The sequence below is a fragment of the Salvelinus alpinus genome, chromosome 39, assembly GCF_045679555.1.
Source record: "Salvelinus alpinus chromosome 39, SLU_Salpinus.1, whole genome shotgun sequence".
In the NCBI taxonomy this organism is placed as follows: domain Eukaryota; kingdom Metazoa; phylum Chordata; class Actinopteri; order Salmoniformes; family Salmonidae; genus Salvelinus; species Salvelinus alpinus.
In genome coordinates this window covers 886457-912890 of record NC_092124.1, presented here as the reverse complement: position 1 = coordinate 912890, position 26434 = coordinate 886457, and the positions used below count along the sequence as shown (strand labels likewise).

The 26434-nt window shown below is 40.3% G+C and overlaps 2 protein-coding genes and 2 long non-coding RNA genes across 5 annotated transcripts; 2 read left to right on the top strand and 2 right to left on the bottom strand.

Annotated features, from left to right (window-relative positions):
• The first annotated feature begins 1028 nt into the window (after positions 1 to 1028).
• Positions 1029 to 3526, top strand: scpp9 (secretory calcium-binding phosphoprotein 9). Its single transcript, XM_071388293.1, has 6 exons — positions 1029 to 1348; positions 1603 to 1749; positions 1983 to 2045; positions 2396 to 2479; positions 2611 to 2661; positions 2847 to 3526. Exons 1-6 carry the CDS (start codon positions 1337 to 1339, stop codon positions 2907 to 2909), a joined length of 420 nt encoding a protein of 139 aa, XP_071244394.1. The 5' UTR covers positions 1029 to 1336; the 3' UTR covers positions 2910 to 3526.
• A 3029-nt stretch (positions 3527 to 6555) lies between these two features.
• On the top strand, positions 6556 to 9562 carry LOC139566912 (odontogenic ameloblast-associated protein-like). 2 transcript variants are annotated; one of them, XM_071388281.1, is made up of 11 exons: positions 6558 to 6678; positions 6821 to 6886; positions 6979 to 7023; positions 7183 to 7242; positions 7564 to 7806; positions 8042 to 8104; positions 8423 to 8548; positions 8876 to 8902; positions 9024 to 9107; positions 9256 to 9320; positions 9458 to 9562. In XM_071388281.1, exons 1-10 carry the CDS (start codon positions 6610 to 6612, stop codon positions 9289 to 9291), a joined length of 819 nt encoding a protein of 272 aa, XP_071244382.1. In that variant the 5' UTR covers positions 6558 to 6609; the 3' UTR covers positions 9292 to 9320; positions 9458 to 9562. The 2 variants fall into 2 exon arrangements, with proteins under 2 accessions (XP_071244383.1, XP_071244382.1); XM_071388282.1 differs by lacking the exon at positions 8876 to 8902 and having other exon boundaries at positions 6556 to 6678.
• Positions 8805 to 11667, bottom strand: LOC139566913 (uncharacterized). The gene is made up of 5 exons (XR_011673183.1): positions 10656 to 11667; positions 10497 to 10532; positions 10320 to 10337; positions 10136 to 10200; positions 8805 to 10034 (listed from the first exon to the last, which is right to left on the bottom strand). It is a non-coding gene; the product is annotated as an uncharacterized lncRNA (long non-coding RNA).
• A 140-nt stretch (positions 11668 to 11807) lies between these two features.
• Positions 11808 to 12204, bottom strand: LOC139566942 (uncharacterized). The gene is made up of 3 exons (XR_011673189.1): positions 12121 to 12204; positions 11954 to 11980; positions 11808 to 11846 (listed from the first exon to the last, which is right to left on the bottom strand). It is a non-coding gene; the product is annotated as an uncharacterized lncRNA (long non-coding RNA).
• Positions 12205 to 26434: the final 14230 nt, after the last annotated feature.

Sequence of the window (26434 nt, the reverse complement as noted above, 5' to 3'; positions counted from 1 at the left end):
AATGTAGTCGGATACACCAATCCCAGACAACCTATGAGCTGCATGACACCATTCCCACCCAACCACAATGGAGAAGTGTCGTAACTAAGCATGGGTCCTGTGAACATGTGCATACTTGTATGGCTGTTACAGCATGTGAAAGAAAATAGGCAGTTTAAGGTTTAACAATGTCACAAGTCCGTTCACAATCTCTTTAGGAAGCAATAAGTACAGTGTGCATTTACCCTGCTTAAGGGTGTACATAAGGAGTACATTATTTGTTAAAACCACAACAATTGTGATAGTACATATAGTTAAATGTATACAGAAGCAATCTACAAACATATTATGTTGATTTGCATTCTTAGCTTCTTTACCCATATGGATTTCATGCTTTACTTAGGTCACGGGCCTCCAGGATTACAACCTGGTTGTTTAATCTGTTTGTGACCTTTCACGGTCCTACTGCGGTCACTAGTGGTCACTTAGTAATATTTGGAACAATGGACAATGGTCTTATTTTGTGGACCAGGTATTGGAGTCATTGAAGATTAAAAGCACACAATGGCTTTGGCTTTATTTTAATTTGGTCACTTCTGTTATTATGTGCATTAGGTGACCAACATGAAGATTTCTCATTTCTGGGCTCTGTTCTAATTGGTTGCTTTAGAAGATCTAACGTCAATAAAAGGCTATGTTCAAATGTCAGAGGGCAACTGAGAATACTGCTTGGAGGACAGCACCTGAAGCAAAACCATTTTCACTAACTTAAGGTCTGTATTTTTGCCTTCATATTCAAACATTGTATATGATTTGATCATTTTGTTAGCAGCAAATAATCTAGATAATGTATGGAGTACAGTAGCCCCAGTATCTTAGCAACAGTAATCACGTTTGTGGTCTGTCTGTCAATATTCCAGATTGCAAAATGAAGCTTCTTCTTTTTGTAGCCTTCATGGCCACCATCTTCAATGTGAGTATATCACATGATCATCACACAACAATGTCCAACATCCAATGTTAGCGTTCAAAATGACTCAGCCAATCATTTTTTTTTCTCAATGATCTCTTTTTAGGTCAATGCTGGCAAGGTAGGATGCTGGACACTAAAAACATATTTATCCTTCACCAATCCAATGCTATTAGGTTGATGGGAAGTATTGAATGAGAGCACACTTCAGGAGAAGCTGTTGATAGAATTCAAGGTCATGTCATATCTATCTTTGCCGTTTCTCAGAAGCTGAGACTGCTGGCAGGTCTAAACGGTGGAGTTGTGTCTGGGGTTAACCCTGGACTGGTGGTGGGGGGCCTGAACCCTGGCGTCCTCAGTGGTGGCACTGGGTTGATTGGGCAGCCTATGTTTGCCCAGGTCAGTCATCAATATCTCTGTTTGCAGTTTCATTCTATTTCAATAAATGTATTATACAGTAACTGTTCACTACAGGTGGATAAACAAACAAGTAACTGTTTTTAAATTACTTATACACCTTTTTATAAATAATTTCACATAACAGTTTATGCAACAGACAGTCAATTGTGTATTAGATGATGTGGAAGGGAAAACGATATTTTTTATCTAAGTGCTCAATAATTTGGCACGACTTTCTCCCCTCGCTCCTACAGATGGTTCCAGGTGTCCCCACGTATGTCATGCAGCCCCAAGCTGTCCCCGCTGGTCCCTATGGTTTCCCAAATGTCGGGATGCAGCAGCCTCAACCGTTCCCTAACTTCCCTGGGCAGTACCAGTATCCTGGCCCACCAGCTAATGGGGTACGACTCTAAATAAATACACGTTCATACTCTTATTCTGCTACATATATTATTTTCTGTTATTTTAATGTTTTATTAGTTCTAAAAATGGGAAATACATTGTACACATTTTTGACCTGCATGTTTATATTGCACATTATGCGTTTGTCTTTTGGTGTCATTATAGTATTATGTGAGAAGAAACAATGGGAAAGGCTTTGCAGTAATTAAAATGTCAATTCTCCCTTAAACAGCTGCCTTACTACATGGGCGTCCCTCAAATGGCAGGAATGAATCCTCCACAACAGCAAGTCATGGTATAGTCGACTCTATGTATTCAAACTTATGCTGTGTTCATTTGATGTCGGAAACTGGGAAACGCTGACATTTCAAATTTGCTAACCTAGGCGGAAGAGTTGAAATGTGAGTTTCCTACTTGGGAGGTATCAGAATTAATCAATAGGAAGCTCTACGCAAATAACTTATGTTAATTTTAACTCGGAGGTCCCGAGTTTCCGACGTGACGTGAACACGACATGATCACCAGAGGGCGAGAGTGTATTACATACCAGGAAAATACATGAATAAATGTTTTTTGAACATTTTGAGCATTCCATAATTTACAATTTATAATAAATGTATAATAATAACTCTTCCTTCTGGTTAGGGAGTCCAAGGTGCAGGTGGGATTCCCATGATGCAGCAGCCACAGCAGGGTCCTCCACAAGCAGAGCCAGTGAGAAGATTCAAGGTACAGTAATGGTCACTGACTGTACAGTACATGTGCCTCATGGTCAATAGTGTATCTCAATATGTAATTAACTCTGTGTAAGGAAATGAATCTAGCTAATGTGCGTATGTTCATACGATTTTCACCTTTAGCGCTTTCTGATGAGGAGGGCTCACACCATGAAACCTGATTTGGACATTCAGGTACAGAATGATGCACATTTAATCTGATACATACAGTAGTTATGAATTGCTTAAGTACTGCTTATGAATGTGTTATGTATGGGTTATGAATGTGTTATGAACTTATAAACGATAAGATAGCTCCTGTTATCAGAAGGGTTTTACTGATTTGTATTTATACTTGTTGGCTATCCTTTCTCATTCAGATTTCAACTGAGACAACCACAACTCCATCCCCAACTACTTGTTTAGACAATATTCAAGTTTAGAGTGGACAAATTGGAGTGGAACAAGGTATACATCAAAATACAAACAGTCTGCTTACATTTGTGGTACTGTGCAATATCCCATTATTGAAAAAAATGATAAGCAAGAACTATCTCGGGTCATTTATTTACTCTAGAACATGGACACGGGAATTTCACCAAATTGTCCACAGCGCTTTAAGTTAATCATATCAGATACCATAGCAGTTAAGAGCTTTCGGCCATTAACCGAATGGTTGCTGGTTCGAATCCCTGAGCCAACTAAGTGAAAAATCGGTCGATGTGCCCTTGAGCAAGACACTTATCCCTAATTGCTCCTGTTAATCGCTCTGGATAAGAGCATCTGCTAAATGACAACATATACTGTCTTCTAACATTGTATGCATGCAAATGTTATTTGACTTATGCAAGTCAGTTAAGAACAAGTTATTATTTACAATGACGGCTTAGGAACAGTGGTTTAATTGCCTTGTTCAGGGGCAGAAGGATAGATTTTTTAACCTTATCAGCTCAGGGATTCGATCTAGCAACCTTTCGGTTACTGGCCCAACACTCTAACCACTAGGCTACCTGCCTCTGTCCATGTTTCTTTGTTAAAATGTCAATAAACATGACTATTAACCTTCATAAAAGTTGTTTGGTTTGAAATGGTTTTCCACTGCATGAAGGGGGTTGATTTTTGTCCCTTCCATGTTTATCATGCAAATGTATGGCATGTTGCCCCGATTTCTACAATCAAATTTTGGCCTATATTGTCATCTAGTGGCAGAATTAAATGAATTGTAAAATATTATGAGCCCAGTTTACCGGACTCAGATTAAGTTTACTCCATAAGAAGCACTTTCAATGGAGAATCTCCACTGAGCATGCCTTTTAGTCCAGGACTAGGTTGAATTTCTGCCCAGGAAACCAGACATTTAAGAATTTCTGAGGACCTGAGAAAGTGCAGAAACTGTTGGTGAAGAAGTACATAGACAGGCTACAAGTGACTGCAGGGCTCTACGAAGAACAGACGCAGCGCCATGAAAAAGTGACTAAGGGCGCAGTTGAAATCGGGGAGGAGGCACAATTTTGGGGGGTTCTTGCAATGGAATTATATTGAATTCTGCTTATATCACGCTATACCACAATAAACATAAAGTCCAAATGCTAAGACTCCGAGACCATTGATTGAGTGCTTTTGAAGTGACAGGTTGGTGCAAAATCTGTAGCCTATCCCCACTGCACTGTATCAGCACAATGGACAGCGCCCTACACACTAAAGCAATGACACTTTGGTAATGAATATAGGCTACAAGATAGATAGGGTCATTCACCTATAACAAACAACCTATGTGAATTCAGCCGTACACACAGCTGTCTTACCAAGATGATGCAACCCAAATGCTGAAAGTAGTAGCCTAGTTATTCATGCATGCAAACAAAAATACTTAATAACAGTTTGGCTTAGAATACCGACACAACTGCGAATACGAACAAACGAATGTGAATAGAACAAAACAGTGGTACCAAGTAGGCCTAGTAGACCTAGTAGATCAGATCGATAAAGGCATGACCCAATCTATATTTAGGCTAGTTACATTAACAGTAACCAAACACAGTAAACAAAAGGCGAATGGAGATCCGAATAACCAAAATATAGACTACTGTCACGACTTCCGCCGAAGTTGGTGCCTCTCCTTGTTCAGGCGGTGTTCGGCGGTCGTCGTCACCGGCTTGCTAGCTGCCATCGATCCACGTTTCTTTTTCCATTTGTTACGTTTTGATTGTACACACCTGGTTCCCATTACGTTATTATTATTTTCCTATTTAACCCTCTGGTTCTCATTATGTCTTGTGCGTGATTGTTCCTGGTTTTGTGTTAGTCTTTTGTTTTAGGGCTTGTTATTCCCTGCGTGGATTATTTTTGGCGGATAATTTTTCCAGAGTAAAGTACGTTATTTTACTCAGTTCTGTGTCCTGCGCCTGATTCCGTCCTCACCTCTGCACAACTGACACATGACAGCTACAACCTACTCCAGTGAGAAGCAGTCATGCAGCGCTGTCTTGCCCCCAAAAAAGGCTTCAGACATGGAAAATCATGCCACTCGTGTGTACAGCAACACGTGATATGGCACAATACACTTCTGTGGATTCAATTCGACTCAACTTAATCAATTAAGCAATGCCAGCCTACCATAAACATGTTTCCAATACGCACAGTTCCATTTACAACCACGAAAACCATAATAGAATGTGTCTATTTTTATGATGAAACATACCGACATGTAACTATACCCATGGGCATCGTTTGGGTTCTTGCATTGGGTTTACTTTGAATTCTGCAGTAACCCAGTATTCCAGAAACTCTTCCTATGAACCAGATGCTATTTAATGGAAGTTTTTGGACGGAACCTGCGGCTAGGGTAGTATTTTACATTAACCTGGGCTGGCTCCTCTGTTCCAAGATTGTCAGGAACAGTCGGAGGTGGAGGGGGCTGTGGAGCCAATATCCTGGCAGTGCTTGTGGAAGGGTGGGTAGGCTCTGCCTGCGAAGCTAGCTGGAGATTGGCGGCATCATCGCTGCTGGGCTTGACGGTGGCCTCGGTGGTTTGATGCTGCAGCTGCTGCTCATCACTCTCCTTCTTCTTTTGGCTTTGTTTTGGTACTTTGGCAGTGGCAGATTAGCTGGTTCAAGCAAGCCCCCCCCCCCCCCCCCCCCACACACACACACACACACACACACATCCCATGCTCTCTGTCCGTTCTGCTGACACAGAACAGTGGAGATACAGATTTTGCACCAACCTGTCACTTAATCATTTGAACTTTTTGGGATATTTTTATATAGGGACATAGAACTAAAACTGAGGGGGCACAATTTTCAACTGAGGGGCCTTAGCACCCTTTTGCTCCCTCGTGGAACTGGGCCTGATGAAGAACAAGGGCAAGTGTTCTACTGTAGATGGCACTTCTCACACTTCCTCAATCTCTTTTAGAGATTGGTTTTATCCTAACCAAATGATGAAGGTTAGGATCTAAAACCAGCAGCCCTCCTGTTGCCAGTTCAGTAACCACTGGGATTTGAACCAGCAAACCTATAATACCTTATTTACAGGACACAATCAACACTGAAAATGTCAATCAAAATACTTCCATTTACACATATCAACCCCACACCCGTCCATGGACTAATCATCTGTCTGAAAACTCTTAACCACCTGCAGCAAACTCTCTTGCAATGACACATTATAATCACAGGTCTCTATGAAAGGTTTACAAAAAATGCAGACTCATGGTCATCATAGGCAATGAGTTCAATGGTCTTTTGGCTAGTATAGGGAAAGTGATGTATAATAGGAGATGATGTATATATTGTGAACATACTGTATGGGCAGAATACCCATTGAAACAATGGGAGAAGGGTTGGCTGTTATCCACCTAGTATGTGTCACATACTGTAGAGTCAACATATCAGACAACAACATGAGAATTGGAGTATGACACCCCTGATAGATCATGTCCAGCCATGAGATTCATTTTGACTTATGTTCAGTCCATAATGATACAGCTGCATGTACCTGCACCGTAACTGTCTGAGTCTGAGAGTGATGTCATCTCAAAGAGCCTGTGCGTCATATTGACCGTAGTCTGTGTGTGTCTGGGACATGACGGCTCAAATGGGAAGCTAGAGATAGTTTAAAAGTAGGAGAGACACAGTAGGATGCACAGAGATATAAAGAACACACGGGGGAAAAAGGAAGACGGACTGAAGCTGGCGTTCTCTGATAAGGTAACACCGTCATGGACTATCACTTGCTTTTGTGTCAACAAAAACAGTTGAAAACAAGTATGTATCACATACAATATGCTCAAGATGGTAACATGTATTGAAATGTCAGATATAAACAACATTTGTTCTGTCTTCATTGTAGGATATCATGAAGCTGCAGACTGTATCTGTTTTGGTCTGCCTTTTTGGTGCTAGCCTTTCACTTCCTGTGAGTTTCACACGCTACTTGAATATTCCTTCATTTATAGCACTACACTTCAAAACGAATCATAACAATCTGTTTTTGTTGCATTTTTAAAGTTATACCAACAGCAAATTGGAATCCTCGCAAGTAACAGCAATGAGGTACATTGAATTGCCCCATTATGTTTTTGTCTGCAACTCTTGCCATTGCATTTGTAGTTCAGGATTTTTCCTTTTAAATGGATGTTTAGTAAAATACAATGCAATGTGGAGTTAGAAACTGTTAGAAACATTTTCTGACTGCTCACCCATCCTTTACAGATCCTGCGATTCAATGGACTGACCCTGACAGGTGTAGGCTTTGGGCAAACACAAATGCAGGTACTGAACCAATCCAATCGAACTCAATCGAGATAGAAATCATTAGCCATGATAATGCTAAAGACATACTGTAGAACAAAAAGATTGATATCATTAGACACATTTGCAGACAGCATAATAGCTAAAAATGGTCTCCAGTAATGTATTTCAGGAGCAGCTTCCATTCTCACTATACCTTGAACTACACACATTTTCAGCTTTGGCACATCAGCTGAATTGTTCATTCAATTGCTCATCACCACTTGAACAACTTCGGTCAGCAAAGCTTTGAGATGATTTTAGGTCAGAGACATATTTTTTTACCCAACCTTGTTTGCTCAGGCGTCTCCGTTCATGCCCCAGTACGTGATCCAGCAGCAGCCTGAACTGGGTCTCCCCCAGATGGTGAACTTTAACCCCCAGGTGGGAGGCCCTTTCGGCCCCCAGATGATGTTCCCTACACAGGGGAACCAGCTGCCCCCCGTGCTGTACACCAATGCCCAACAGGAGCAGCCTGGGGCCCCCCAGGACCCCAACAACCACAATATCCCAAATAACCCCCAGCAACCTCAAAACCCTGCACAGGTAGATCAGTCAGTTAGTCTATGTATGTTTTTACACAAATTCATTGAAATACCAATGTTTTCGATGGATACCAATGACAAAAGGCTTCCCAGCTTTTATTAATGAATACACATGTTTTTTTCCTGAAGTCAGTTTGTCTGTTTTTATACAAATTCTATGTAATTCAATGAAATACCATGTGTCAGGTCATTTCCAGTATTGATTGAAGTTGTATTTCTTTTATATTTTCCTGAAGGGGGTTCCCCAGTTTCCTCAGTACTACCCATCCTTTTCATTTCCCCAGCAACCAAGAATGCAGGTACAGTGGAGTTTCACTCTTTCAATGTGATTTGTTCCTCAATGTGCATCTGGTATTCACTGTAAGAGATGATATACACTCTTTATTCAGATTAAAGGATCACTTTACCCCCCATTTTGTGTCGTATTGTGTTAATTAGTCCACTGTTGGTATGGTCCCCACAAATTGGGCATGTCACCAGTAAAATTTTCAAGATAAAGCACTAAAAAGCTAAATGTGTGATCATGATGCGTTTTGCATAACATGATGCGAAACATATCATCATCACACTTTTTGATCGTTTACGACTCTTAACTTTCACAAGTGTATCTTCCCTAGGGCTACCCCTACTACATGTCTTATGGTTACCCCAACTACCCCCAGCCTAACCAGAACAACCAGGTGAACGGGCAGAACCAGCAGAACTTGGAGATGACTCCTCAGAAACCACAGCTCCCACTACAGGTGAGGAGTGGTCATTACATGGGTGTGCTCTCCCTTCCCCTGATGCTGGCCTGCTACACTAGATGCGTGACTTTTGCAGAGTGTGAGACGCTCCTATCCATTTCAATGAACCTATGTATAACCGGGCACGGCTCCAGGAGAATAAAAAAGTTGAATGTGGCAGTTTGAAGTGTGGTGAAATATTCTCAACAGAAAGGAAATTAGAGACAATGAACCGATAGTATATCGTCATTTCATGATTTTAGTTTCATTTTAAACAAACAATCATTTTATAGGCCAGACAGAGTATCTTGATTATTATTATTTTCCCTTTTAAAATTGCAACAGGATGCCCAACCTCAGGCACCAGGAAAGGTAAGTAATCTCTTACTACTGTGTCTGAATCATATACGGATAACATTAATGTGGCCTCTATGTGAGGGCTGCTGATGTAGACTGTGCTGTATGATATCCAACTGTATTTTTGTGTTGATAGACATGGCCTAAAAGAGTCCAGACAGAGGCTGCCAACCCTCCACCAGATCACCGTGGGGACACAGTTGACCCTGGCATAGATGAGGTATGACCTCTACTTCTTATACTATGACTATAACAATACTAACATAATATATTATAGTATGTATACATTGTATATATAGATTTTTAACATGTGATATGAAACATATATTGTTCTTTTATCATGTCATCATGCTAAACATTTTTTACAGGGTCGTCCCAACTTCTCATTCCTGTTAGAGCCATAGAATTGTATGTGGGGGCAAGGAAAATTGAGGTAGGGTAACATTAGGGCCATTTACAGGTTTTTAATATGGGAAGGAGACATATTTTCAACTGAACATCTGAAATCTATTCATATCAGGAATATACTGTACTTCCATTTACGTGTTTCTTTTTTTGTTTAATTTTCAGGGATCGGCACATCAATCCCAGATTCCCACTCCTATATTTAAGATCTGATTTCAGTTACAATATGATACATTTTCTATTGTCAAATAAATCCATTATCAAGCAAAATCACAGTTGTCAATTGTACTTTGTATGCACACGAAAACAAGAGCTCTTAGGTGGACGTTTTAATGTAGCAATTGATTGAAAAGGTGTCCAATTATATCACAGAAGTAACCTCCATCAACACCTGCCATGTACTGTATAGATATAAAGAGGATCTAGAGAGGTTACACATAACTTGCCACTGGTGTGCTCTTGAGCCAAAAGGGGTCCCCTGAATAGACAGAAATATCATCCTGAAATGACCTCACTGCATACCCATACCCATGAGTAAAATCATATATTGTTAGTTAGGATAAAACTAAGGCTTGTGTGGTTTCATGAGTTAAGAAATTGATTGGTATTTAGGAAAAATGTTAGCAACTAAAAATCCATAGTTCATCTTTAAAGTTTAATGTACTCCAGAAAGATATGTAAATGTGTCATCTCAATCCAATCAACGATTCCAATCCAGATGCAAGCCTTGGGCTTCTTCTCCCTGTAAACAGGGAAGAGGTAGTCAGAAACGGATGAAGAAATAGATGATGCATTGCAAAGAAACGGCGAGCCAAAGTGCTTGACAATTCAGGATAGCCTCACCTTCCATACACCTTGTATCCGCCATATTATTTTCCTTCCTCCTCCCGAGTCTCTGTCTCCTCAGCCTGCAGATATATCAGTCATAACATGGTTCAAGTAGGAAATATATTAGTGTACTGTAAGAATACAGATTACAACTCATCATATTAGGAAGAATATAGCAATGTTATTACTAATGTCTTACCTTCATGAATGATGGGAGCTTTGGGTATAGGTTGAAGGATTAAAATAATACATGTTTTAGATGGTATCGTGAGTGACATTTGATTGAAAAATAAGCAATATTGTTACATTTGACAATATTTATTCATGACGACACGAAAGCTGAAAGGGACAATTAAAATCTGAATTAGATACTTACAAGTGCTGTTATCCCATATTCAAATGAGATTTTTGTCTGCAGGGTAAAGAACAGATAAACATTTAAACATTTGTAAATGTAATTATAAAAACGCTCACAAAATGTTTTCTGTGAACATTGTGATATTTTGATCATGTTAAATCATAAATGTATACACACTGTAGCTGAGGGGTTGTAGATGAGCTTCAGGTAAGGCTGGAATTGAGACAAATAACATTTTTGTTTGTTATTTCTCTAATTTTAAAATCAACTTGTTTTCTGTTTATCCAGCATTGAAAACATATAACAAATATTTTCACCTCTTAAGGATCCGCCCCTTTTTTTAAATTTTTGTCTAAAATGACATACCCAAATCCAACTGCCTGTAGCTCAGGCCCTGAAGCAAGGATATGCATATTCTTGGTACCATTTGAAAGGAAACACTTTACAGTTTTTGGAAATGTGAAAGGAATGTAGGAGAATAAACACAGTAGATCTGGTAAAAGATAATACAAAGAAAAAAACAACCATTCTTTTGTATTTTTTTTTGTACCATCATCATTTAAATGGAAAAGAAAAACCATAATGTATATTATTCCAGCCCAGGTGCAATTTCGATTTTGGCCACCAGATGGGAGCAGTGTATGTGCAAAGTTTTAGACTGATCCAATGAACCATTGCATTTCTGTCAAAATGTTGTATCAAGACTGCCCAAATGTGCCTAATTTGTTTATTAATAACTTTTCATGTTCAAAATTATGCACTCTCCTCAAACAATATCATGGTATTCTTTCACTGTAATAGCTACTGTAAATTGGACAGTGCAGTTAGATTAACAAGAATTTAAGCTTTCTGCCAATATCAGATATGTCTATGTCCTGGGAAATTTTCTTTTTTACTTACAACCTAATGCCAATCGCATTAGCCTACGTTAGCACAACCATCCCGTGGACGGGACACCAATCCCGAAGAAGGATTGGTGTCCCGTTCATAAGACACTTACCTGTTCATAAGACACTTACCTGAAAACTAGATAAGTATGGGTATCCAAACTATCAAAACCAGGGACACATAAAAAATATTGACTGCTTTTCAAGTTCTTTCAAGAAATTCACACTTAACCAAAATATAGTAGAATTTGATTTAAAACACAATATCTTTTCATACCCCTAATTCTTGAGGTCGTTTACGTCCATTCTGTAAAACATATTACAGCCACTTTAGATTCCAGTTTTCTCATCTGTACTATACAGTACAATGGCATACTTCCTGCTATTTTGCCTACAATACTTCAGAGTAATAGAATTAAGCTAAAATGGAAAGTGAGACCAGGCTAGTCCATACCATTGGTGGGGGTGTTCTTCTTCCTCCCTGATAGTAAAGAAAATACAGTCTTGTTTTTTACAAAATTCAATTATGCAGTACTCCAGCCATCAAAATACAAAAAAAATAAAAATAAAATTGTATGAATTCCTTACCTTTGGCAGCAGGAAAATGTTCTCACCCTACAAGGGAAAACATGTTTGCCACATGAACAGATATAGAAGACATAGACAAAGATACTGTGACTTAACACATTGATATCATGATAACAATGCAATAGCCTGATTTAATCTTAGATCATTCAGGTAAATTCATTATTTACCTCTTTCAGGGGCAGACCGCTAGCATTCTGGGAAAGAAAAAAAGCAGTTTGTTTCAATATGAGTTTCAGCAATATAGGTTTTCATGTAAATACATTTCGTTTTCGATAGTAAAAACATCATCTTAACTGTAAAGTCACATTGTCAGCCTGTAAAAGAATCATAACATGAAAACTAATATTATTTCAAATTTCTCAATAATTTCTGAATTAATAAACAAGGAATAACGAATTAACGTAATATGTAATTATCCATGTCTGTATTCTCAAAGCGATGTTCTTCATGACATACATTAATTACCAATGACCAAAGAACTGTACCTGAAAGAAGGGGATGAATTCTCTGTTGCCCTAAAACATGAAAAAAATGGACATAAGTACATTTTGTCTACATTAAACTTTATGCCGGGTTATGACATAACCAGGATCTTTTAACAACCTACCACCATCTCAGGTTGCAATGGTCTTCCTCCAAAGAAGGTGTCATCAAATGGGGGCCGTCCACCTGCTCCAGATGGAACAGCTGAGGGGCGAAGGGGGTTCCTGTCAGGCTGGGGTGATAAAGAGACACAACACCCTTCATTATCAAAGCTAATTAGTTCTGTAGTCTCCTAGCCCGTGTCCCATAACTCTTAACGAAGAAAGACAGAGAGGGATAAGTTGGCTAAAACACTAACAAACTGAACCGCCAGGCCAGTACTTTCCAATATGGTCTGACATAAAAGTAAATATTTTCTTACCCTTGCATCAAGGTTTCTCATGTTGGGTCCTGGCCAGGGTGCGGTCCAGGTCCACTGGGAGGATACCCAAAGTCAGAACCCTGTAGAGAGAGAGAGAAACATCAAAGTCTAGTTCTACAATCAGGTAAGCATCTAAAGTGGGATCGGTGATTGTATTCATAGCAGGTTGAATGGAGGTTGCCATTACACCGGCAGGGGATGATGATCCTCTGTCTCCTCTCATGGTTCCCTGGTTCCACCATGGACCTTCATCCTCTCCCTTGACCAGCAGCGAGCATCATATTTTAGATTTTCAATTGACGGAGGATCCCTGACAGCTTTTATATTTGTATCCTTTATTTATTCAGGAGATCACATTGAGATTATACATTTCTTTTCCGAAATGAGACATGAGTATATCATGGCAATAAAAATATCACAAAAACAACATATGAGAAGTAAAAACATCCTAAAAAGCAATACATTAAAACAATAAGAAAATAGAATTGAAAATAACCAGACAGTACCTGCCCTTTTATAACCCCGATCAAGGTGGTCGGGGGGTCCTCCAGACTCGGGTGTCCCCCCGTTCGATCCTCCAAATTGGGGGGTCTCCCTGTTAGGCCCACCCATTAGTCGCCGAGTGTCCCCACTTCCTGGGCCTCCAGAGGGTCTGTTTGGGTACCAAGGGGGCATTTGATCCTGGTTGGGCTGCACAAAATAAATGTTGTCATGTAAAAAGTACTTTAACATGACTATTAGTGGATACAATGAATTCGTAGTTTGGGAATATCACATTTGTTAATCAAATTTAGCCATCATACCCGTCCTGGGCTGCCAGTTTGACGCATATTCCATCCTTGCCACATAAGTCCTCCCCCAATTGTTCTAGAGTTCTCTCCTCCTCCACCTATTGGCTGGTCCCCAAATGGAGGGCGGGAACCATCCTGCATCCAGGGATCTCTACCTTTGAGCTTGAAAAAGTAAAGGAAAATAATAATATGAGCTTCAGATATTACCATTCAGTAAGAAATCAAATATATCAAATCTAGAATGGTCTGTTTTTCTCTATATCTTGATTGACTTTGATTAGGTCTCTTGGATCTCTCGGAAGTCTCTTTGATCTTTTTCTCTTACTCTCGTAGGGTGTCTGTCTGGACTTTGTTGGGGTCCGCCAAAGGTGGGAAATCGAGTGTCTCCCTGTTGCCATTGTCTCCATGGGTCAGCCCGGGGAAAGTAAATCACAATTTAATAATGTACATGATCTGCCGTGCTGAAAATGAATAAACTGAATGCATTGCACCCATATATATTTTGACAGATCATTCTCCATTCTCTATTGACTATTTACTCACATGTGCAGGCACAGCGGAGAGAAGTAAAACGACAGCACAGAGGTACTCCATTGCTTCCCATGAGCCTGTAAGACAATAATTCATATTTAAACACTGAAAACACAAAGTTGTTTAACACTGATATTGTTAACACTGAAACAACGTTGTGTAACAGTGACGTTATTTAACAACGAAAGCACAAAGATGTTCAACGGTGATGTTGCTTAAAACTGTGAACACAATACTGAAAACAGTAGTTTTAACACTGAAAACACCAAGTCATTTTTGCCACCAGATTGCTTGAAAACAACCTGTCTATTCTAAACCCAGTGCTTCTCCCTAGCACATACCTTCACCTCGCCAGTCTCTTTGTGCTCTAAGCTTCTATGGACACTTACATTAGACATGCGGTGTTGAGCAATCACTATACAGTTTGAGAAAACACGGCTTCTGACTCACGCTTTGATGTGTGCAATAGGGGCAATTATCACGCAGGCTTTGCTAATGGTTATTTCATTGACATTGAGTCCCACAATGGCAGTTTGCCAACAGAAAGAGCAGTCTGACAGTAGCTCATATATAAGTGTACTTAAATTGTATTATGTACACTGAACCAAAAATATGAACGCAACATGCAACAAGCTGAAACCAGCCTTTGCCAGGCATGGCATTGTAGAGACTTTAATATCTGACAATGGGCCCTGTTACAAATCAAATGAGTTTGAATCCTTCACAAAAGCATGGGAGTTCACACATGTCACCACAAGCCCACATTACCCTCAAAGTAATGGCCTTGCTGAAAAATCTGTGCAGATTGCTAAATCACTCATGGATAAAGCAAAAGCAGACGAGAGACCCCTACCTCAGTCTCCTTGAATACCGCAACACTCCAGTTGACAACTTCAAATCACCAGCCCAGCTGTTGATGAGCCGCAGACTTCGCTCAATCCTTCCCAGCACCAACCAGCAGCTACACCCTGAGGTCGTCAGCTACAAGGAAATGCATGGAAAACGTGCACAGAGACAACAACAACAAAAGCGATACTACGACAGGTCAGCTAGACCACTGCCACCACTGATTGACGGAGAGTCAGTTAGAATCCAAGAGCATGGCCTCTGGAAGCCAGCAGTCGTCATCCAGCCAGCTGACACTGAACGTTCATATCACGTCTGCACCGCAGAAGGAGCGGTGTACCGCCGCAATCGTCGTCACCTACTGAACACAAAAGAACAACACACTGATGAGATGAACTGTTCCCCTGAAAGAGAACGTGATGGACTAAACACACACACAGCACAACATACAGCATACTTACCTGCAACACCACAGAACTGTTGACTGACACAGAAGCATGCTCAGCATCATGTCGCACAAGGTCAGGAAGAGAGGTCAAGCCCAGAGCTGTCCTAGACCGGTGAAATGTCAAAGGGTGTAGGCGGATCGCTGCCCTAAAAGAGTTCCAGACTGTAAACTTGTTATTGAAAGTTCACTTGAAATGCTTTGGTATTGTATTTGTTTGAAATGTTAAGATGTATTTCTACTGTGAAAGCTGAGTTGCTGAGAATCCCTTGTTCGAAAAGTAACAGTATGTTGGATCATTGTTTCAGAGTCTATGTTGATTCAGTTGGTGTAGTATGAAATATAAATGGTTACTTACCTTGAGTTCAAACTGCAGAGCATGTTTTCAAAAGAAATGCTTAGAATATGTACATTTTTCTTTTGTTTTAAAAGAAGGGGGGGATGTAATATTCATATGTGTAAACCGACTGAATTATAATTGGATGCATTTTACCGCCATATCATACTGTGCTATGATTGGTTAAGACCACCCAAATGGTTAGGTCAAGGTCAGTTTGATCCTGGTTGGCGATACGTGAACATGCCAGTTATAGCTAGCTAATAAAGAGCTACGTTAAGAAATATCCTGTAGTACTGCATTTTATTATTTTGTATAAAGTGTGCAAAACAAGACAGGGGGGAGGCAATGTACCGCTTGCTGTGCTGTAGCAGAGAGAACAGTCTATGACTAGGGTGGCTGGTCTTTAGGGCCTTCCTCTGACACCGCCTGAAAGCGGCAGCTCTACCCTTTAGCTCAGTGTGGTTGTTGCCTGTAATCCAATGGTTTCTGGTTGGGGTACTGTATGTACGTACGGTCAATGTGGGGACTACGTCATCGATACACTTATTGATGAAGCCAGTGACTGATGTGGTGTACTCCTCAATGCCATCAGAAGAATCCCGGAACATATTCCAGTCTGTCCTAGCAAAACAGTCCTGTAGTTTAGCATCTGCATCATCTGACCACTTCTTTTTTGACCGAGTCACTGGTGGTTCCTGCTTTAGTTTTTGCTTGTAAGCAGGAATCGGGATGATAGAATTATGGTCAGATTTGCCCAATGGAGGGCGAGGGAGAGTAAAGGTGGTCTAGAGTTTTTTTTCCTCTGGTTGCACATTTAACGTGCTGGTAGAAATGAGGTAAAACGGATTTAAATTTCGCTGCATTAAAGTCCCCGGGCCACTAGGTGCGCCGCCTCTGGATGATCATTTCCTTGTTTGCTTATGGCCTTATACAGCTCAAATTCAATGGTCAAACATTAAAATCATTCAATGGTTGAAATCAATGAAAACTTTGACATAATATAGTATAATGTTACTCCACTGCTTATTTTACTGGGTTGCTTATGATGAGCAAGTAAAGTAAGTCACTGGGTTATAATTACTGTACCTGGATACAGTACAATATATATTCATAATAGGACAAGGAAAATATTGCAACAAGGCAAGATTAAAAACATATTTCTGTTTCAGTCTGTACATGGACACTGAAGTGTTGCAAGTGGCCCATGTGAGTATTGCCGTAATCGCTCAATTAAGACACAGATTCACAGTCGGTGTCTTCATCAAGTTAACACTCGTTCTGCACTTGTTCTTGAAGGAGGTGCTTGGTTATACTGAAAGTATGATTGTTCTACTTTAAGAAGATTTACTCTCAAAGTTACCAGCACGTTGACAAAGAAACCTAGAGACAAATTAAAGATAGATTTAAAGAAAAATCAAAGGGTCCAACATGTCTGTTCCACCACAGGTAAGTGGTAGTCTAACTATGCAGCCAATACTATACTTGAGCACTAAATCAATACATTACTGTGTGATGAATAGAAATTGAAGGAATTTCAATTTCAAGCCATGAGGGACACAATGTGGTTAAAGGTATTACCTCACCCGTTGTGTGTGTGTTTTTACAGTGTGTGTGTGTGTGTGTGTGTGTGAGTGCGTACATACTTGTGTGTGAAGACTTTTTGACAGAGAATGACCCTGTGTCATCTATTCGTTATTTAATAATTCAGAGCCCATTACAATGGATTAAGCATATTATGCCAGAGTAATAATATTGAGACAGTGATATTGGGAACCCATTTGTGTGACAATCCAGACACAGTATTAACCCTCAACAAAAGGCCAATATTGATTAATGAGTCTGATATGTAGATAATCATTGTTTTCATTGCTAATTATTTATGTAGAGGTTGCCATGCGACAAACGACATCCAAAATAAGGCAAGAGTGGAACACAACGATTAATAATGAAGACATGCCTGTTCTATTGCTAATGGAATTTCCCTTAAGTACCTGTTTCGAGGAGTCAAGGTAAAGTCAACCGGTCTAGGGCACTGCATCTCAGTGTGAGGCATCACAGACATGCTGGTTCAAATTCAGGCTGTATCACAACCCGCTGTGATTGGGAGTCCCATAGGGCAGTGCACAACTGGCCCAGTGTCGTCCAGGTTTGGCCGGTGTAGGCTGTCATTGTAAATACAGTTGGTGCATTCACCTTATGATAGCTATGTGGGACAACCACATATCACTGTCATAGTATGTTAATTTTTCCTCAATAAAGTAGCTATGAGCAAAGTCAGAGTTAGCAAGGGGGAAAAAAGTTAAGTGCGAGTGTGTCACGTTCCTGAACTTATTTCCTTTGTTCTGTATTGTTTAATCAAATCAAATCAAATCAAATCAAATTTTATTAGTCACATACACATGGTTAGCAGATGTTAATGCGAGTGTAGCGAAATGCTTGTGCTTCTAGTTCCGACAATGCAGTAATAACCAACAGTAATCTAACCTAACAATTCCACACTACTACCTTACACACACACACAAGTGTAAAGGGATAAAGAATATGTACATAAAGATATATGAATGAGTGGTGGTACAGAACGGCATGGCAGATGCAGTAGATGGTATAGAGTACGGTATATACATATGAGATGAGTACTGTAGGGTATGTAAACATAAGTGGCATAGTTTAAAGTGGCTAGTGGTACATGTATTGCATAAAGATGGCAAGATGCAGTAGATGATATAGAGTACAGTATATATACATATGAGATGGGTAATGTAGGGTATGTAAACATTGTATTAAGTGGCATTGCTTAAAGTGGCTAGTGGTACATTTTTACATAATTTCCATCAATTCCCATTTTTAAAGTGGCTGGAGTTGGGTCAGTATGTTGGCAGCGGCCGCTAAATGTTAGTGGTGGCTGTTTAACAGTCTGATGGCCTTGAGATAGAAGCTGTTTTTCAGTCTCTCGGTCCCTGCTTTGATGCACCTGTACTGACCTCGCCTTCTGGATGATAGCGGGGTGAACAGGCAGTGGCTTGGGTGGTTGTTGTCCTTGATGATCTTTATGGCCTTCCTGTGACATCGGGTGGTGTAGGTGTCCTGGAGGGCAGGTAGTTTGCCCCTGGTGATGCGTTCTGCAGACCTCACTACCCTCTGGAGAGCCTTACGGTTGTGGGCGGAGCAGTTGCCGTACCAGGCGGTGATACAGCCCGACAGGATGCTCTCGATTGTGCATCTGTAGAAGTTTGTGAGTGCTTTTGGTGACAAGCCGAATTTCTTCAGCCTCCTGAGGTTGAAGAGGCGCTGCTGCGCCTTCTTCACAACGCTGTCTGTGTGGGTGGACCAGTTCAGTTTGTCCGTGATGTGTACACCGAGGAACTTAAAACTTTCCACCTTCTCCACTACTGACCCGTCGATGTGGATAGGGGGGTGCTCCCTCTGCTGTTTCCTGAAGTCCACAATCATCTCCTTTGTTTTGTTGACGTTGAGTATGAGGTTATTTTCCTGACACCACACTCCGAGGGCCCTCACCTCCTCCCTGTAGGCCGTCTCGTCGTTGTTGGTGATCAAGCCTACCACTGTAGTGTCATCCGCAAACTTGATGATTGAGTTGGAGGCGTGCATGGCCACGCAGTCGTGGGTGAACAGGGAGTACAGGAGAGGGCTCAGAACGCACCCTTGTGGGGCCCCAGTGTTGAGGATCAGCGGGGTGGAGATGTTGTTACCTACCCTCACCACCTGGGGGCGGCCCGTCAGGAAGTCCAGGACCCAGTTGCACAGGGCGGGGTCGAGACCCAGGGTCTCGAGCTTGATGACGAGTTTGGAGGGTACTATGGTGTTAAATGCTGAGCTGTAATCGATGAACAGCATTCTCACATGGGTATTCCTCTTGTCCAGATGGGTTAGGGCAGTGTGCAGTGTGGTTGCGATTGCGTCGTCTGTGGACCTATTGGGTCGGTAAGCAAATTGGAGTGGGTCTAGGGTGTCCGGTAGGGTGGAGGTGATATGGTCCTTGACTAGTCTCTCAAAGCACTTCATGATGACGGAAGTGAGTGCTACGGGGCGGTAGTCGTTTAGCTCAGTTACCTTAGCTTTCTTGGGAACAGGAACAATGGTGGCCCTCTTGAAGCATGTGGGAACAGCAGACTGGGATAAGGATTGATTGAATATGTCCGTAAACACACCAGCCAGCTGGTCTGCGCATGCTCTGAGGACGCGGCTGGGAATGCCGTCTGGGCCTGCAGCCTTGCGAGGGTTAACACGTTTAAATGTTTTACTCACCTCGGCTGCAGTGAAGGAGAGCCCGCAGGTTTTGGTAGGGGGCCGTGTCAGTGGCACTGTATTGTCCTCAAAGCGGGCAAAAAAGTTGTTTAGCCTGTCTGGGAGCAAGACATCCTGGTCCTCGACGGGGCTGGTTTTCTTTTTGTAATCCGTGATTGACTGTAGACCCTGCCACATACCTCTTGTGTCTGAGCTGTTGAATTTCGACTCGATTTTGTCTCTGTACTGAGACTTAGCCTGTTTGATTGCCTTGCGGAGAGAATAGCTACACTGTTTGTATTCGGTCATGCTTCCGGTCACCTTGCCCTGGTTAAAAGCAGTGGTTCGCGCTTTCAGTTTCACGCGAATGCTGCCGTCAATCCACGGTTTCTGGTTTGGGAATGTTTTTATCGTTGCTGTGGGTACGACATCGTCAATGCACTTCCTAATGAACTCGCTCACCGAATCAGCATATTCGTCAATATTGTTGTTGGACGCGATGCGGAACATATTCCAATCCGCGTGATCGAAGCAGTCTTGAAGCGTGGATTCAGATTGGTCGGACCAGCGTTGAACAGACCTGAGCGCGGGAGCTTGTTGTTTGAGTTTTTGTTTGTAGGCTGGAATCAACAAAATGGAGTCGTGGTCAGCTTTTCCGAAAGGGAAAAGTTGGTCAGGACGTGAGCTGGGTGGGCATTCTATGTTATGTGTTTCTATGTTGGGTTCATTGTCAACTAGCCTGATATGGTTCTCAATCAGGGGCAGGTGTTTTACGTTTCCTCGGATTGAGAACCATATTAAGGTAGGCTGTTCTCACTGTTTGTTTGTGGGTGATTGTTGCTGTGTCTGTGTTTGTACGCCACACGGTACTGTTTCGTTCGTTCGTTTGTTCCTGTTTGTGCGTTCATGTTTTATATGTTCTCAAGTTCTTCACGTCGTTTATTATTTTGTAGTTTGTTCAAGTGTTTTTTTCGTCTTCGTTATTATTATTAAAATTATTATGTATTCAACCCACGCTGCGTTTTGGTCCGATCCTTGCTCCTCTTCAGACGAGGAGGAAGACAAGCGTTACAGAGTGTTAGTTCACGAAAGGCTTTTTTTTATGTCAAACTGAAATGATTTATGAAAATATACAGAATATAAAAACTTACATCAAAAGTATATGGTTATATGTTAACAAGACACTATGAAATAAAGACGATGAATTTATGAATACGTTTAAAAAATATATATATTTATAGGTCTGGAAGTCTGCTTTCATGATGAAATTTGCTGTACTTGCCATAATGCTGTGCCTGAAACTGTAAGTGCAAAATTAACTCATCAAAATATCCAGTATATTTTTGTAATTTCAAAGTACATAAACATTTTGTTCAGAACCATTTCAGTGATATGATAAATTTAAGCAATTTCAAATGTGAGTTTCAACCTGAATAATTAATTGATACATTGATATCAATGTTGATGAGTTTGATGCAAGTTGTTAAGGTGTTACCAACCAATCAAATCCTTTTTACAGCACTCTGGCCATCACTATCACGTAAGCTTCCCTGACAGTGATGAGGTAAGGATTTACATTTCTTCAACAAAAATATTTGGAGTATACCCTGTCTGTTGTGTTTTTTTTGTGAGCAAATGTGTATTATTTTATATATGGTTATATAGTAACTCTGTTTTGTGTTTTTGTTAGAAGTTCTATCTTGCCCCGATCCCAACATTTCACTTGTATCGACCGAGGCAAGTGCCACACCGACTCCAGTTCCCTCTCTGGCCCTTCTTCCCTGGGTTACTGCCCCAGCTGCCCCAGCTGCTCCTCTCCCAACACCAAGTCCCAGCCAGACTACCACTGCCCCCGCCACCACAAGTAACAGAGGAGATAACGGATAAATAGGACGCATCTCACAACAGGACCAATATCAACCCAATGGATCTTCTTTTGGACTATATGTTTTATACTAAACTCACAAGAGTACCTTCAATAACAACATATTATACTTGATTCATGAACAATTCTGGGTAAAATTGCGTAGCTTTTTGTTTCAAGTTTTTGATCATGTTCATGTTTGTTTATTGAATTTAATTCAGCTGTATTAATCTTACTTTATTATTTGTGCATTTCTATATATTTGCTATTTTGTTAACTGTTCTACATTTCCATTGGAATATAATTATCTGGTTCATCTTATTGTGTTTGTGTGGATTCATGTTGAAGATCTGCTTTTCTTAAAAGGTACTGATATTAATATGTACTGATAAGTATCTTTTCATACACTTGTCATGACTCTCCTGTGAGGAACCCGAAGAATCAGGTTACAGTGGGTCAGCTCTACAGTGGCTTCTCTCTCCCGCAGAGGGGAGAGGGATGGAGTTGGCCAGTTTTATGACGGTCGTAAATACCTTGCACAAACTCTGCCTTTGGGCTCTGCAGGATTGAGGGGAAAGAACCCTTTTGTTACAAGGACATTCCTCCCGCCAAAACTACAACATCCAAAAGTGGATAATGGCACAATATTCCAAACACAAATAATGTGGGAAACGGTTGGTGTGGCTTGAAACAATAATCATGTCAAATAAGTTGTTGTTTGTGATATCATTAAGGACGTTATAACCAAATAACGGTAACTCTACAAATGTATACGTCCCAGTTATCAGATTTACATCTAAATGTTGTGTAATTTATGTAATTAAATGTGAAACTATTTGTGAGAAGATGAAATTCGATTTTGGCCTTCTAAATGAGAGAATTGCTTTTCATGTAAAGTTTTACCCAGTCAGTAACCACGCCCATGTGAGCACAGACCTTGTGGCAACGTGATGGAACTGCCCTCCAAGGCGAGGGCATAAAAGGACCGCTAACGAAATTTACATTAGACCAGAGATCGTGAGGACCATCCGCACGTTGGAATGGTTGGAATCTCTACAGACCAGTATACGGACGGTAAGCCGGATGTGTAAAATTGTTAGACTCTACCAGACCAGCGTGACCGACAGCGTGAGCTGATAGGTACGAAATGGTTAGAAACTCTGAAACTTTCAACAGAGAAGAAGAACATCTCTACCAGACCAGACAGCGTGAAGCGGTGGCTACACTGCTGAGAAATGGTTTAAAACTAAAGACCAGTCGAAGTACAGCGCAAGCTGGATATGGCAAAATGGTTTGAAACTACAATACCAGAAAATGGTAAGACCCTCTGAAACTCTCTCTCTCGAAGAAGAAGAAGAAGACAACACAGGAACACGTTCTAAAAGACACTCCGAGACCAACCTACTACAATTACAAAGGACATGGTGACCTCTGGTTTTCAACCAAAGACTTACACAACCAGAGACTTTCTGTCGACTGACTCCAACAGACTGATCGGAAGTTTTCAACAGTGCGAGACAACAAAGACATACAAGCGTAAATATGTTGCTGCATTTCTAAATCCGAATGAGCGGTTATTAGGGAGCTAAATATCCATATTCACAATGAACGTACTATTCAACTGTATGTACAATTGTGTAACCAGACGTCATATCGGGTTAGTCCATTAGGGACTTTTCATTGCATTATGTTAATATTCAATACTATACTGTGTGTGTGTGTGTATGTATTTCTGTGTGATTGTTTCATTAGCTAGTAAATAAATATTTAAGCCCATTTGTGTAAGCTGATTGATCATGGAGACTAGCATTCGTGCAGATTTATAGGATATTTCGACGTTCAGAATGAGACTGAAATAGGAGCAAATGATTGATGGATGACGGATGGTATATTGAGATATTCGGATAATTTTGAGTAAATTTGGGAAATGGTAGCTCGTTAAATAACCTTTTCCCGTGGTGCCCCAGATGACTACTTAATTAATTGTTATATTTAATTTAATTGCGTAATAATTGAACATGGTATGTAATTATTCGATGAGTAGTCATCATCACATTAATGGTAGCAACGTCACGACACACTGTCTTCTTTTGATATTTTCCTATGATCATTTCAATTTGACATTAAGAAAATGATTTTGTGGCAGCCATAAAGAGTGTAAGGGAACTCCCCCCCCAATTGTACAAAATAACATGGCAAGTTATTGGCAGTGGGCGGAGCATATACACGATGGACAAATACACTACTTCTGGCGGTGTTTCATCCAAAGTTGATGGCAAATGCCATATTGTAAATGAGCTGTGTAACACCCCAAAAATCCTATAGTGGGCGAGTGTGTTCTATCCTAATTTTTCATAGGCCTATTGTAACACAAGTCAAGACCCAAGAGTAAAATTTTGAAATTTTGAAAGTTTTGGCAAAAACGTATCACCCCCTTAAAAAAGTGCTTTCTGGACCGTTTTTCGAAATTCTTTCGATTTTTATGTCAATTACACATGTGTAAGAACTGTATGAAAATACTTTTGTCAAATTTTATTAACATAATTTTTTGGAAAACTTTATTTGGACTTAAGGAATATGTTTTGTGCATTTGGAATGTGATTTCATAGGAAGTCAAAAGTCAAAAGTAAAAAATGTCAAATATTTGGAAAAAATGTATCACCCCCTTTAAAAAAGTGCTTTCTGGACCGTTTTTTGAAATTCTTTCGATTTTTATGTCAATTACACATGTATAAGAACTGTATGAAAATACTTTAGTCACATTTTATTATCATAATTTTTAATAAATGTTTACTTGTACTTAAGGAATATGTTTTGTGCATTTGGAATGTGATTTCAAAGGAAGTCAAAAGTCAAAAGTCAAAAGTCAAAAATGTTAAAAATGTGGAAAAAAAGTATATTCCATTTAAAAAAGTGCTTTCTGGACCGATTTTTGAAATTCTTTCGATTTTTACGTCAATTACACATGTATAAGAACTGTATGAAAATACTTTATTCACATTTTATTATCATAATTTTTTGTGAAATGTTTACTTGTACTTAAGGAATATGTTTTGTGCATTTGCAATCTGATTTAATATGAGGTCAAAAATGTGAATAAATTAGAAAAAACTTATCACCCCCCCAAACCACTCAGGCCAGCACCCATTGATTTGGGGCCGTAGTATAGTGCTCCCATAGCGGGCATGGACGTCTGGATGACACCTAAAAGCATTTAAAACCGTTTTGAAAAATGACGCCTGGTAACCCAAAACATGAAACATATTTTTTTTAAACTTTTTTTGGAAACCTCCATAAATCACTCAGGCCGGACCCCATTGACTCGAGAAGAAAAAGCATAAAATATTTTCCAGAAAAAAACCCAGAATATTTTCTGACTTTTTTTGAAAACCTCCATAAATCACTCAGGCCAGCCCCCATTGATTTTTGGCCGTAGAATAGTGCTCCCAGAGCGGGTATAGAAGTCTGGATGCCCCCTAAAAGCAATTTCAACCGTCTTGAAAAATGGCACCTGGTAACCCCAAAAAAATACCAGGTGCACGAAAAGTTTGGACTTAGAATATTTTTCGAGTTTTTTGGAAAAACTCCATAAATCACTCAGGCCATTGACTCGAGAAGAAAAAACATAAAATATTTTCCAGAAAAAAAAACATATTTTCTGACTTTTTTTGAAAACCTCCATAAATCATTCAGGCCAGCACCCATTGATTTTTGCCCGTAGTATAGTGCTCCCAGAGCGGGTATGGAAGTCTGGATCCCCCCCTAAAAGCATTTAAGGCTCTGTGTGTCTTTAAGCACCATACTTTTGTCCTTGCTGTGTGTGTCTGTGTGTGTGTGTGAGCTTTTCTTTGACATCTGTTTAGAGAAATGACTGATTTACACTTCATGAGGGTTGCCTAATCACACACTTAAAGTTTTGGAAAGATCTGACTTTTTTAACCCTTTGAAACAGCACCTATGACCCCATTTTAAGGCACTTCCGGTTGGCACAGGAAGCTATAAGTAAATACCTATCCTGATCGGGGTATGCTTTTACAGAGTCCTGAGTTTTAAGTCTATACGTTAAGAACTGACTGATTTACACAGGGTTAAATGCACTATATATCACAAACTGCTGGTTGGGTATGGCAAAACACTTTTAGGGTGATTTTATCACTTCCGGTTGCTACAGGAAGCTTAGAATCAACACAGGTAGACCTCATAGTGCCCTGATGGATTGTCATCAAAGACAGGTTCATAAGACATTCATAACCCACATAGGCTTCAGGTTGAATTTAGAGGTGCAGGCAATGTGTTCCTATGGGAGAGATGTCATTGTAAACTGTTTGATGTAGACACCTTCTTTTAACTGTTAAGGGTTAAAGCCACACAGTCAAGGTTAGGCTTGCACAGATCGGGAGGACCTTAGGAGTGTTCCTGAGGTCAAATTGTGCTTCTAACCTTAACGGTTCTCTCTCTGTCTCCCAAAAGCAAATAAAATTGACATTGAGGTCAAAGGGTCATTTTGCTCTGTCT

Coding starts and splice junctions, on each gene's coding strand:
- LOC139566912 (XM_071388281.1), top strand. CDS start 6,610: ATGCACAGAGATATAAAGAACACACGGGGGAAAAAGGAAGACGGACTG. Junction 6,679..6,820: donor AGCTGGCGTTCTCTGATAAG/GTAACACCGTCA, acceptor TCTTCATTGTAG/GATATCATGAAGCTGCAGAC. Junction 9,108..9,255: donor TTGACCCTGGCATAGATGAG/GTATGACCTCTA, acceptor CATTTTTTACAG/GGTCGTCCCAACTTCTCATT.
- scpp9 (XM_071388293.1), top strand. Junction 1,750..1,982: donor CTGGCCCACCAGCTAATGGG/GTACGACTCTAA, acceptor TCCCTTAAACAG/CTGCCTTACTACATGGGCGT. Junction 2,480..2,610: donor AGCCAGTGAGAAGATTCAAG/GTACAGTAATGG, acceptor TTTCACCTTTAG/CGCTTTCTGATGAGGAGGGC.